The 14,401-nt window shown below is 40.6% G+C and overlaps 1 protein-coding gene across 5 annotated transcripts in view; it reads left to right on the forward strand.

Moving 5' to 3' along the window:
* Positions 1-14,401, forward strand: part of mtss1lb (MTSS I-BAR domain containing 2b) — a 92,600-nt gene that overhangs the window by 69,801 nt on the left and 8,398 nt on the right. For 3 of the 5 annotated variants that reach the window (XR_002275390.1, XM_020605891.1, XM_020605889.1), the window contains 6 exons: positions 85-242; positions 10,294-10,401; positions 10,498-10,595; positions 11,701-11,974; positions 12,288-12,362; positions 14,108-14,290. Coding sequence is in view for 4 of the 5 variants with exons in the window: in XM_020605891.1 (XP_020461547.1) it covers positions 85-242; positions 10,294-10,401; positions 10,498-10,595; positions 11,701-11,974; positions 12,288-12,362; positions 14,108-14,290 (896 nt within the window). In the remaining variant the exon portion in view is untranslated. The remainder of the gene's footprint in view (positions 1-84; positions 243-10,293; positions 10,402-10,497; positions 10,596-11,700; positions 11,975-12,287; positions 12,363-14,107; positions 14,291-14,401) is intronic. The other 2 variants (XM_020605890.1, XM_020605893.1) reach the window with 2 other exon arrangements.

Consider the following 14,401-nt stretch of genomic DNA (forward strand, 5'->3'; position numbering starts at 1 on the left):
TTTCTATCATCTTCTCTCTGACGAACCTGTCACACTCTTTTCTGTCCAGTTTTCTTCTCACCACCACTGTCCTGCTTGTCCTAGGGCGGGGAGACCTGCAGCCTCAGCTGGACAGTGCGATGCAGGATGTAACCGACATGTGCCTGTTGATGGAGGAGACAGAAAAACAGGCAGTGCGCCGTGCCTTGGTGGAGGAGAGGGGCCGCTTCTGTACTTTCATTGGCTTCCTTCAGCCTGTTGTGGTGAGGACATGGAGGAGGAGGTGTGGTGGGGGCAAGGGGCAGATTTAGAAAGGAGTGCAGGCTCTTTCTAACATGTCATCATAGTCTTGTGTTTGCTGGGCTGCTCAACTACTTAAAGAGCCCATGACATGCTTCTCCTTGTTCTCTGACTTATCTACAATGTTACAATGGTGAATTATCATGTCTATGCCGGCCTCAGTCACACGCGAAGACAGGAGTTTCTTTTCACTGATGTTTAGTGTGGTCTTCCTTTATACCAAACACCAAACACCGTAGAACTAACAAACAAGGTAAATACAACGGAAATAAACAACTGCATCACTTCACATTGCATAGACATGGTGCAACAATAAATTCATAAACAAAACTGAGACATACCACTTTGGCTTGCTTGTGAGCAAAGGCTGGTAGTAAAACTCAACATAAACTTCTTAAATTAATGTTTTAAGTGTCCTTTTCTTCTGTATTTTTCTCTGCTGCTAGTCTTCTCTCTCGTCAAAGGACCGAAAGTAGCACAGCGGAAACAGTAGTTCTGACAAAATAAAAACCTATGGGACTAATTGCATGACCTAAAGCTAAAAAAATGAAGTGTACGTATGTTCTAGTACTTTTATGTAGAAGAAACTCAGTTTATACTAGTCTCGCAAACTCTCGCTTGCAAAACTTTTTTTTTAAACAAAATAAAGTATTAGGCAATATTTTAAAACCCTCTGAGGTCTTGGGGACATTTTTGGGTTTTGGAGTTCATTCCCGTATTTCTTTTTGATGCCATCTTGGCTATGTTGAATGAATGTAGCTCAAATTTGGCAAATAATATATATTTTTTTAAATTAAAATTGAGGTCTCACCTCCTTAAATCAGCCTAAAATGGCAAAAATATAAAATTACATCCATAAAGGGTCCTGGGGACAAATTTGACCCCATTTAAAACCATTAAAAACATATTTTTTTTATTCCAAATTTAATCTAATATAGAGTAGTGTGATGCACGATGTTACAAATGCATTTCCAACTAATGGGTCCCAACTTGCAATTCTTATAGTTGTCTAGCAGATGCTGACACGAGACCATTTTCAGATCCTAGGGTCAATTTCATCAAAATTTCACTTTTTCATTGTTTTTTGCAAGGGTGCCTTGCTAATAATGGCTAAAAATGAATAAAAATGATAAAGTGTGTATCACTATTGAGGCTATATTGATGCAATGTGTGTCTGGGATCTGATCACACAGATCCCAATGTGTGCAGGGCCAACTTCGCCGCTGGGATCTGCATAATGCGCACTCCATGAATTGTGTGTTTGTCTGTGTGCATGCATGCATGTGTGTCTGAAGGCCGCACAAATAATTCAAGATGAGAATCAAGAGCCCAGACAGAACTGGACTTTGTTTGGGTTCTTGTTCAGGTTGTTTATGCAGGTGCGCTGCAGCCAAAGTTATAAGTATGAGATCAGTAGTGCAGGACTAGTCAGTTGGAGTAGTACTTTTTAAATGGTGAGAAGATACACCACAGTGGAGGTACTGGAAGAAGTGATGGCAACTGAGAGTGAGGACAGCGCTTCATCCTCTTCTGAGGACTCTGAGACCTCCTCTGTATAGGATAAATGTATTTTTTCAAGAATATCTTAGTTTTTCGTTTTTTCCCCATATAAATACAGTGGAGTTATGTAAACATACTGGCCTATAAAGGGTTAAAAATCCCAAAGATATATTTCATATTTGATATGTATTTTTCAGGCAGAAGTAGTTTTACAAGATTGACTAGTTTAAAGTGGAAAAAAATATGAATTGATAAAAATTTTACACCCTTATGTGATCTGGGGACAAATTTGTCCCCTAGGGCATTTTATGGATGTATTTTCAGGGTTAAGTATTTCCTTCAATGGTCATAATCTCCAGGCAGTTGCACGTTCATGTGAGCTTAACTGACATCCACAGGTGCCACTGTAAAAACAGAATTTTTTGACTGCACCTGGTTTTGTAGATATACTTTACCTGCTGCTGCCTGCACTGTGACCAGAGGATGTGGAGAAAAATCCAGAGCCTGAGGTTACTGCATGTTCAGGAATGTTCCTGTACAGGGACTGACTGTTTTACCTGACTGGATCTAACCTACCATCAGCCAGCCAGTGAAGAACCCTGGGGTGGTGAATGATCAGCTCATCTATGCTGGACCTCTCCGGAGCACAGTACCTGTTTGTTTTGACTGCTTGAGGCCAGTGTGTCTGCCACATGTGATGTGTTGTGTGTTGGCGAGAGAATTTGAATGATCAATGATGTTATTGTCGGTGCTACGCTACCTGATGGAACTAATTTCACTACTTTGGGAATGTATGTGGTCATGTGGGCAAAGCTGCAACGACCACCAGTTGGATTTACTGACCTTGGAGCTACTTGAAAGGGAGTGATGTTTCCACTAATCGGTGGGACTGAACAGTAAATTTAAAAAAGCCACACACATTGCATGCCTGTTAATGCATTGTTTCTGTAGAAAATTGTTGTAAGGCTGGAGAAGTTACTATACTATGTCTGCATTATGCTAGTTAAAATATGGGCTTTCTCAATTACCCGCTTTGTTTAGAGTGTTACAAATGTCTTTTCATCGGTACATATACTGTTGTTTACCTATCTATGGAAGAGAAATTCAAATTAATTAATGCTGTTGTAGTTTGTTGTGCTGTCCATTTTCAACACAACACCAGCTGCAGGAGCACTTTCACAAACTATCCTCTCATATTTAGGAAGAGGCTCTCAGGTTTTATCATTCTGAAATAATTACAAACTGTTTGGAGTAATGAGGGGTGCAAAGCTAATCTAGAGGTACCCAAGATTAAACATTAAATGGCTGGAACCGAGCATGTTATGGGCTCTTTAGGATGTGGGTTCAGGGCCTTGCTCAAAGTGACTCGAGGATTGTTGGTTGTATGATGCCAAAATACAAAAACACTCTCACTGGATCTGATTTCCAGTGGGAAGCAACATAATGCAGTTTGACAGACATAGTTGAAGTCATAAGTTTACATACAATTACACTGAAAATAAGGGAAATGGTGGACTGATGAGTTTATTTAGTATATATTACACAATTGGTTTATATTTCTTTTCCTGACATACTTTATTTCAGTCTTGTAAAATTCATTTAATCTTGAGGGATGTACAATCTACCAATCTCAATCATGTTAAGGTAAATGAAACTATGTTTTGTTTGAAATGGAAAGCTCCATCTCCTGGAAGACAACTCGACGACAGCCAGAGTCTGTTAACTGCTCGGCCAGTTTCTCCAACACTTCACCGCATTTGTTGTGGGCTTGGAGAGCTCTCTAACTCAGCAGCCCCCAACCATTTTTGTACCAGGGACCAGTTTCATGCATGAAAATTTGTCCCTGGACCGGGTAGAGGCGCGATGGTTACAATAACAAAAACCTTTGTCAGTTCATAGTATGTAATCTGAATGCAACGATTACACTTTATATAAGGCAATTACAATAATTTTACACTATAATATCAACTCACCATAATGCAGAGTCAGTGGGAGCCCTGGGCTTGTTTCCCTGCAACTAGATGGTCCTATCTGGGGGTGATGGGAGACAGTGACACTCGAATTGTGTTCCGTATATCCAGTCTACTCTGTAACTAAGAATGATGCTTTCAGTACAGACACAATTGTTGAAGTGGTAGCCCTCAATAACTGTTTTTGTCCTTCATGTTCATGTTTTTTCTTTCAAAAATACCAAGGGCTTGTCTTTTAATGCAGGGTGTTTTGTCTCAATGTGGCAGAGCATTTTTGAGGGTTTCATGGCTTCATTAGCTTGTCAGTCACCGCAAATTATGCATAGCGGGTGTGGAGCTTGTGTATCACCTGTTGTGATGAACCTGTAACTTAGGTAGGAATCGTGGTATTTTCTTTTAAATGCAGCTTTTTTTTTTTTGCTGGCAGCCTGTGACCATTCTGCTGTCCCATCGTTTGCTCGTTCCTTCCCGAAACAGCTCTCTAATGAATTTTGTTTTTGGCTCTTTTTATTTTCAAGGGTTAGCTTGTGTCGCTGATGCGTGAAATGGCATGCCAGAGTCAAGTGCGGTAGTGAGGCGAGGCGGAAACAGTCGTTTTTCAAAATAAGATCTGGACGACTAATGAAACAAAAATAACTATAATTTTAACTACAATTTTTTTTTCTTTGGAGCCCGGTACCAGTCTGGGGACCGGGGGTTGAGGACCCCTGCTCTAACTTACATGCTGAAGGTGAGTTAAACTCCTTCTCTCAGTCAGATTTATAGAGAGTCTGTTAGGATGTATGACTTATACTAAGTTATAGCCTACTGTAGGTGTATCTGCCAATAATATCAAGCAACTTGAGGTAGTTAATGCCACTATTAACCACCTTTCACTAGTGTTAGTTATGCAAATGTTAGCTGCCTTTTAGCTTGTTATGTCTGTTGTCTCACAAAAAGTGTGCACAATATGTGTCTTTGGAGTTCATGGAACAGTCAGCTCATTTTTGTTCTCCAGAAAGACCAGGTATTAAGCTTTGTTACACTCGGGGGCAATGAAATCAATCAACTATACGTCAATGTAGGTACATAAGTTAAAATGACAGAGAACATTAGCCTAACACTTATTCAGCCTGTGCTTGGTTACTAGTACAAAATGTTTTACCAAGAATGTAATAACAGGCAGTGGCAAAGGTTTCTGAGAATAATAAAGTGAGGGACTAAGTGTCAGCTAAACACACACACACAAATGAAAGAAAAAGAAAAAAGCTAAAATGATATAGCATATCATCTGAAATAAAAAAAAACACATTTCTATGACAATATCCCAGTTAGGATCCCATTGAGGTTGTTGTAGATGAATAAAGTACAGTCCTAACTAAACAATAACATAAATTTTAAATGAAATGAATAAAAAAAAATAAGTCTCAGTCTCATTTTAGCTTATTAACCTTCGTTAACTTAATTAGTTGTTTTTCAAATTTTTATCTTGAATGCCTTGCTAAATGGCTACTCTGCAGTATATGTATAATTATTTTTGTTTTGAGATAATGGCTGAATCTCTGTATTACCACTCCTGCACTCCAGATTTCTCTGCAGTTTGATGTGCAGTTTGTCAAGTTTCTGAAGCTGTTGGCAAAAAGAGGCCACAGCGGGAGTGCAGAATGTTAGGGCAAGTAATCCAGTTTAGAAAAGAGTGCACACATTTAATATGCATTTTGTGCACATTGCGGGCAACTGTGGCTCAGGGGGTAGAGTGGTTGTTTCCCAATCAAAAGGTTGGCAGTTTGACTCCTGGTCTCCCCAGTCCACATGTTGAAGCGTCCTTGGGTAAGACACTGAACCCCTAGTTGACCGTGGTGGGCAGGCAGCGACTGACAGCACTGCCATCAGTAAAAAAATTCTCCACTGGGATTAATAAAGTGTTCTTTAAAAACTGCTAACATGTGAGTGAGGGAAAAAGGTTTGTCTGCTGGTCTCCCTTGACCAAGAGGACAGCAATGATGTAGGATAAGAATGTGTCAGAAGGGAGTTCATATACTTCAGTGAGGATCTGAAAAAACATAACAAGTGTGTACATGGTGAGTGTAAATTAACCATAATATTTTATCTATCATATGGTTCTAAGATCAAAAGCACCCACAGTAATGGAAACCACATGGAACAAGATAGTCAACTATGATGATTTTAAAATCCCTCATATAATTTGGCTCTAGAATTTGATGTGAGTCTACAGTTAACATCAGGCTTCAGGAGTTTGACAGTGTGTGAATGTTTGTCCTGTTACCTACAGTATGTGTAGATTTAGTACCAGTGTTATGTCCCCAAAGCAAACCTACAGTATATGGAACTACAGGATGTATCCCTCCAACACTGCTCCACAAAGAATTGGAGCTGAAAAGCCTCATACTGATTTCAGCTGAAGTGTATACTCCACTTTTATGCAAATCAAGAACTGTGGCTTTTCTCCCACATTACTTTGTAAAAGCGTTACAAAGGAATAATTTCCTAGTCAGTATGAACAGGAGTCTACCAGTATTTTTTTCCGTGTATTGTACTTATAGTATGTGCATTTCTTTCATAATATATATTTTTGGGAAAAACATTTAGTGGGTTCCCTTAGACCATGTAGTCTTGCTTTGCAAGTTCAAACTCCAGACAAAATCTGACAGCACAGTTAAATGTAGACTATAACATTATGGTTAACATCTCTGGTGCATACATTTAATATGTATTTTGTTTGGTCTCATTTTGGTTTCTTATGTGCATTCTACAGGTCACAGACAAAACCCTACACCAGGAAACCACAGTGGGAATACATCATTAACCAAGATCATTCAAACCAAGCCAGTGTATAAATTGCAAGACAATGGGATTGTCGTCATGAGCCAAATGGTGTTGCAAAAATGGGGTAGCATTCTGCTGGCAGCTGCCTTTTAGTTTGACTTAATAAGTGCTTTAAACCCAAACTACCCTCCTGACCTCATCACATTTAAAGCACACCACAAGGTTTTCATGGAGCTGGAAGACAACAAACTCCAGGAAATCACAAGTTCCCAAAAATGGGTAGTGTGCTGTTGTGGGACAGAATTCAGTTTTCCTTTCTGCTATCTTGAAATACAAGCAGTATGGCCCCCTGTATTGCACTCACGGACTAGCAGCAGTCATGGACCTGATGTCACTAAACGCCACTGGATATGCTGTTCATTTAATCACACCTCGTCTTTGACTGCATCACACCTACATTTTAAGATAATTTTTATTGTTTTCTTTCTTGTCAGAACTGTTCTGTTTAGGTTCTAACTGGGTTTGGTGCTGGTGTAATATTTGGTAAACCTAACTTTAATATATGCAACCGATGTCATTTTTTTCCAATGTAAATCCAACACTTTTTTTCAGTGTAGGTGTGTGGTTGTTTATCTGAAAGTGTTAGCCCTGTGATTGATTGGTGACCTGTCCAGGGTGTACCCCACATCTCACCCGATGTTTGTTGGCTTTAGAAGCTTCTGATAGGCTAATTAACATCATTTGAGGATACATTTTAAGACCTACCTTCAAACTCATTACCTCTTTTGTTTGACATCATGTAAAATTCAAAAGAAATCACCCAAGACCTCAGAAAAAATTGTGGACCTCAAGAAGTCTGGTTCATCCTTGGGAGCAATTTCCAAAAGCCTGAAGACCGCTCAGGAAGGAGACACATTCTGTCTCCTTGAGATGAATGTACTTGAATAGTACAAATCAATCCCAGAACAACAGCAAAGGACCTTGTGAAGACACTGGAGGAAAGAGGCACCAAAGTATCTATATCCACAGTAAAATAAGTCCTATATTGACATAACCTTAAAGGCTGCTCAGCAAGGAAGAAGCCACTGCTCCAAGACTGCCATTAAAAAGGCAAACTACGGTTTGCAGCTGCACATGGAGACAAAGAACCTTTTGGAGAAATGTCCTCTGGTCTGATGAAACAAAAATTGAACTGTTTGGCCATAATGACCATCATTATGTCTGGAGGAAAAAGAGGAAGGTTTGCAAACCAAAGAACACCATCCCAACCATGAAGCACAAGGGTGCCAGCATCATGTTGTGGGGGTGCTTTGCTGCAGGAGAGACTGGGGCACTTCACAAAATAGATGACATCATGTATGTGGATATATTGAAGCAACATCTCAAGACATCAGCCAGGAAGTTAAAGCTTGGTCACAGATGGGTCTTCCAAATGGACAACGACCCCAAGCAGACTTCCAAAGTTGTGGCAAAGTGGCTTAAGGACAACAAAGTCAAGGTATTGGAGTGGCCACCACAAAGCCCTGACCTCAATCCAGTAGAACATTTGTGGTAAAAACTGAAAAAGCAAGCAAGGAGGCCTACAAACCTGATTCAGTTCCACCAGTTTTGTCTGGCGGAATGGGATAAAATTCCAGCAACTCATTGTAAGAAGTTTGTGGAAGGCATCCTGAAACATTTGACCCAAGTTAAACAATTTAAAGGCAATATTACCAAATACTAACCAAATGTATGTAAACTTCTGACCCACTGGGAATGTGATGAAAGAAATAAAAGCTGAAATAAATCTTTTTCTCTACTATTATTTCAACATTTCACATTCTTAAAATAAAGTAGTGATTCTAACTGACCTAAGACGGGATGTTTATAGGATTAATTGTCAGGAGCTGTGGCTAAGGTGTATGCAAAATTCTGACTTAAACTGTACATAGGTACTGTATGTGCATGTGCTAATCTCACATGTTAACTAGGGACATGTTAACAAAATTTCACACTACAGTTTTTATGGCCAGAATTATTGGTTTAAACATTCCTGAAATACTACCAGGGGTATTTACAATACAGCAAAAAGAAAAAAAAAGTGCTATGTGTTCCACACTGGTAAATGCATTATGTACCACTCTGGAGCTCCTGGGGTGCTGTTATGTTGCAGATACAAGGTTAATGATGCTAGCAGTTGGTGGTTACATTTCAGACTCAACCAGTGATTTTATAACAGGGAACCTGCATCTACTCGCTGATATTTTGCTAGTAAATATCTTTTAGTTAAATAGATAGATACACTAGAAATGCAATAACAGAATCGTCTGCAAATGTTATTGAACAGTTTGATGACTCTCATGTTGGCCCCTGCACAAGGCTGTGTACAGAACACACAAAAGGGGTGAGAGGACACACCCCTGGGGCAATCCAGTGGGTGCAAGTGTCTTATCAGACACTGTTTAGTTTCACTTACTGAGACCTTTCGGCTAAGAAACCTAAAATCCAACAGATCAGATTAGAGTCAGTGTCGTGGGTGCATTTTGGCCTGTGTGGCTGAATGCAATTACAACCTGATGAAAAACTAATAAAAACCAAGCATGAGTGATATGCGAACTGAAGGAAATCAAAGTTTGCCAGCACCTGATGCATAACCATCTCCTTGACAATCTTCTCAAAGGTTTTCATGGTAAGGGAGGTCCGGGCCAAATGTTTGAAATCACTGAGCGCTGTAGGTGTGTTAGTTTTTGGCACAGGTACAATGACAGAAGATTTCCACATACTTGGAACTTTTTAAAGTCTTAGTGATGTTGTAAAAATAGACCTAAAAATATCTGCCAGCTGTTCGGTTTTTTTAGTATACACTCCCCCAATACCATCACTATAAGCCACTAATCATGACACATCCCAACTACTGTAGCTTGACCTGTCATATGATAATAGTATGTCATCACTCCTTTGTTCAAAGTTCAAGTTCAAGGTGTTTTTTTTTGTCATATGCACAGTTAGAAAACGTGTTTCCCTGTACAATGAAATTCTTACTTTGCCGTCCAAAAAAATACAAATAAAATATAAAGTTTGCGTCTCCGTCTCCGGGTTGCTCTCCTGATTTCAGCCTGCTTGCTTGTGCCTGGTGCTCCGGGAGCTCCATGAGGGTGATGGTGGCTGTCCTCGCCATTGTTGTTATTGTCGCCAGAGCGAACAATGAGTTGTAGCTCCGGTGGTATGAAACCAGTAAATTCTCAGTGGCTTTGTGAGTTGGCGATATCCAGCAATGCCTGTCTGTTGTATGTAAGCAGTGCATGACATTTGAGCACTGTAGAAAAAGTAAAAAACACACAAAAAAGAAGAAAACGAAGAAAAAAACCGGCATTCAAGAGTGGAGCGCACAAACACGTTCGCCTCGGTGGGCGCCATGTTGTAATAACACTAACACTAACTTTGTTGTAAACAAAGTGAAACATATGATGTACAAATAAATTTAGAGCTGTCAAGTAACAGTCTAAATACACTATAGAGGTGCTTTTATTGTGTAGCCTACACTGAAAAAAAGATTTGTATTTACTTGATTGTAATGTGTACATCGGTCCCACACAATGATAATGTGTAAAACCAACATCATTTTTTTTATGTTAACACAGGAAATATGAATGAATTGCATTGAATATACTAGCATAATTTGTGTAAATCCAAAGACCCGGTGTTTCCTTTTTTCAGTGTAACCAGATTTATCCTGTATATATAATTGGACATAATTATAGAAGCACCTGTTAGCCTTTACTTCAATCTTGTTCTTTAGAATGGAGAAATTGCTATGCTGGGAGAGATCACGCACCTCCAGGCCATCATTGATGACCTCACTGTGTTGACAACTGATCCTCACAAACTGCCTCCTGCTAGTGAACAGGTAAAACACACACAGACCCACAGCATACAGAACACATACAGTATAAAGAAACAAACATGAATTGTCCTTAGCTCACTTAGTTTGTTTCTCTTTCAGGTAATAAAGGATCTGAAGGGGTCAGATTACAGCTGGTCCTATCAGACCCCTCCATCATCGCCAAGCAGCTCTGGCTCACGCAAGAGCAGCATGTGCAGGTATCCACACACACATATATACGTGAACGCACAGACATGACCAACACCTTATTTTCATTCTGTTCTTTGCAATGATTTATAAATTGTCTGATCAGAAAGAGGAGCCTTCCCTGATGTTTACATTGCACTGTGATTGTCAGTCTTTCTGCTTGTATGTCAGTCCATCATTAGTGTTTGTCCCATCATCTTCAGTTTAGTGGAATCTCCAAATAAATGAACCTTCAGACAGAGAGAAAGCTTTTTTAACAGCTGAATGAAAGTGTTTTGTTATAAATAGCAAATAAATAATTTCAGACATTTGATTGTATGTTGAATAACAAAATTAATACAAGAAGAAGAATATTATAAAGTATACATCGATTTCCGTGGTTCTCTGTCTGAAAAAAAAATTCACTTGGTGTATATGTGTGAACCAGTCTCTGTCAGCACATGTACATATTAACAGAAGTAGGCAAAGCTATAGCAAGCAAGTTCGCAGTCTTGTGCCTGTCGTGTTTAGTGTGTGTGCCCTGGTTCCTCATAAGCTTACACACTCTCTGTCTACCCTCCTCCCCTTCTCTCTCCCCTCTCTATTCCCTCACCACAAATATTAATTTGTGTATTTGTTTCTTTCTCTGCTTGTCTCTCTTCTATATTTTGCATCTTCTTTGTGTGCCCTTGTGATTTGCCCTCTTTCTCTCTTGTGGGCTGCCTGGATGCCTGGTTTCCCTTCATTTTTGGGACCTCTGCTTTTAACTGTGACTTTAATGTGTCACTGCATTGTGCGGTTTCACTAACCTGATCAACAACAACTTGCGGTGAACTACTCCTGAACTTCAATCAATCATAAACCAATCGCAAAATCCTTCAATGCATCCTTCGATCATCAATTGATCATTCCCACCAATAACCAACCCCTCATATCTTAAACATTTTGTTTGAACTTCCTCTTCCCAAATGGAACCAATACTTTGGCACAATACTTCTGTAATCATGCTCTCTTTCTATGAATACTTCCTTACTCCATATTGGCAACCATCACTTTCATCCTACCCTCACACTCTTCACCCCTTCAACAATCCGCCCTCCCCTGCTTCTCTGCACCTCCCCCCACCCCACCCTGCAGCAGCATCAACAGCGCCCACAGTAGTGCCTCCCGGTCATCAGGTGGGGGGAGTAGTGGTGGTATTGGTGTTGGTGGTGGAGGCTCCCAACCCCACTCACCCACCTCCTCCTCCTATCGCTACCGCAGCAGCCTACCACACCAGCCACCGCCACCAGGGGGCATTGCAGCACATCGCCTCAGCAGTGTCTCTTCCCATGATTCGGGCTTTGTGTCCCAGGATGCAAATATCTACTCTAAACCTCCCTCGCCCATGCCCTCGGACATCACTAGCCAGGTGCTAATGCCTTATGCACACACTCAAATACACACATGCACAAACATATTTATGTGCACATATTCAAAGTAAGTGTGTCATTTGGACTTAAAGCTGTGTTTTCCTGCCACATGACCAAAGTAGCACAGAAAAATCCTCATTTCATTAAAAAGTGTTTGAACCAAGTTAACATCATAATTAACTCTCCTAACTAGCATTTTTATCTTGTCTTTGGAAAAAAGGAGTGATATTTAAGCATCATATTCATACTGTATATACAATGTTCAAAAGCACACAAGTAAACTGAATTTTTCTTTATATATTTGTGCTGTAGAAGTCATCCAGCTCAGCATCATCAGAAGCCTCAGAAACATGCCAGTCAGTCAGTGAATGCAGTTCCCCCACCACTGTAAGTACTCTAGTTCAAGGGTTTTCAACCAGTGGTCTGTGACCCTCTGGTGGTCCATGAAGGCTTTACAGGTGGTCCCTGACCATGCATTCAATAATGTGTTTTCACTGTGGGAATCACACTTTGTTTTATCTTATTTTATTTTATTTTAAACACCTTTCCATGTATTACTTATTGGGGGTGACTGTGGTTCGGTGGGTAGAGCAGTCGTCACCCAGCCAGAGGGTCGGAGGTTCGAATTTCGGTGCCTGACATAAACAGACTTATTGAAGTGTTTTTATTAAGATTCTACCAACTTGACCTGGATACAACCGTAACAATAATTTATATTGAAGAAAACAATTATTTATTGGAATGCAACGGTGCACATTGGACTTGCACACACAAAAATATCAAATGTGCACTGCCTATGGTACAGAAAACTACACTTGGCTCCACTCACCCTGATTCACAAGAATAGCATCCAAAGGGTTGCTAGTTCCAGCACAACCAGTATCGGGCTGTTCAGGGCCATCGCTTGCACTGTGTGGGAGACATTCCCAAATACCTTCCACTGAAGAGTAAAAAGTCCATTTGCTTTTAATGTTGAATGAGCTCATTTTTGCTACTTGTGGCTTGTGAGGAAAAAGCCACTCATTGTGACTGTAGCGCTTGCCTACTATAGTTGCAGGAGGCAGAAATTAGCCCATTACTAGATTATCAAAGATGTTACCATTAGTGATATCCTGTGCTACAGTAGTACAGAATTATATCACTGAAGTAGGAACTGTCAAATCAAATCCATCAGAAGCTAAAAGGCATGCAGGGGCCTGCTTTAACATGTCCCATGACCTTTCTAATATAGGTTTAGTTATAGTAAATTTGGGCTTTCTGGCCTCACTGACATAGTCGTTAGACTAATCAGACTTAGTTTCCATATATTTATTTTGATGCAGGAACATGGTGTCTGCCGATCTGTTCCTGCTCTTCTCTTCCACACTGTCTGTTGCAGGTGTATGTGTGTTTACATGAGCGGTCTTCCACTGCAGCTGGCTGTCTCTCTCTTTCTCTCTCTTGCTCCATGCCTGTGTGTTAATTCTTTTCCTGTTGACATGACTATGTCTCTTGTCCCGCAGTTTGGCTCGTCCTTCACTACCTTCCGCCCTGCTCTCTTTCAATCTGGCTCCACCAGACCCCTCTCTGTCATTCTTCCTGTTCCTGTGTCCCCACCCTGTAAGCGCTCCAGCTCCAGATCCAGCTCCTCCTCCCCCACCTCAAAGGTTTCTCTCTGGAAGGTTTGTTCTCCATTCGCTTCCATTTATTCAGTTGCACTTTTGTTTCATTTTCAGGTAAATGCACAAGGTTTCTTTTCTTTTCAACCTAACTTATTCATTACCTCATTGCTTTGCTTCCTTAAATTGTTCATCCCCATTTGTTGTGTATGCACGTTTTTTTTGGCCTCTCCTGTCACATTCACTGGTCTTGCAAGCTACTGACTAGAGAGTGACTAAAATTAAACAGGGTATGAAGAGCTGACCATTCAAACTCATCAACTTAAACAAATTCACAAATTCATGCTCAAAAAGGCCCCTGCCCCAATACACCCACACAGGCACACGCTTCCAAGCACCCAGACACGATCCACCCGCAAAGGCCCCCTCTCTCTGCACTCAGATGAAGGGCTTTAAACTGCTGGATAGTGGACAAGTCTCTCATGGAAATCACACCTGCTACTTCCTGCTTATTAATTCCACTCATCTTTTCAGGATTGGTCCAAAGCAGGTCAGTATGAGCAGCCAGTAGCTGCAGCAGCAGTTCAAAGAAGAAAGGAACCTACTGATAGGCTGAGGGAAAACGAGGCATCGCCGAGCGCCCAGGGCCACGCTGGGCCATCACACTGTGATGATGGGCAGAGACCCAGAATGATGCCAGCTACTATTGCTGCCAAGGTAATGCTTTAATCAGATTTAAGATATAAGAAAATTGCAGTAAAACAAACCAAGGGAATAGGTTGGGCTGAATACAACATTTGGAGGGATACTGTATTTGCAAATTAGAAA

Source organism: Monopterus albus, unplaced genomic scaffold, assembly GCF_001952655.1.
Source record: "Monopterus albus unplaced genomic scaffold, M_albus_1.0 scaffold73.1, whole genome shotgun sequence".
In the NCBI taxonomy this organism is placed as follows: domain Eukaryota; kingdom Metazoa; phylum Chordata; class Actinopteri; order Synbranchiformes; family Synbranchidae; genus Monopterus; species Monopterus albus.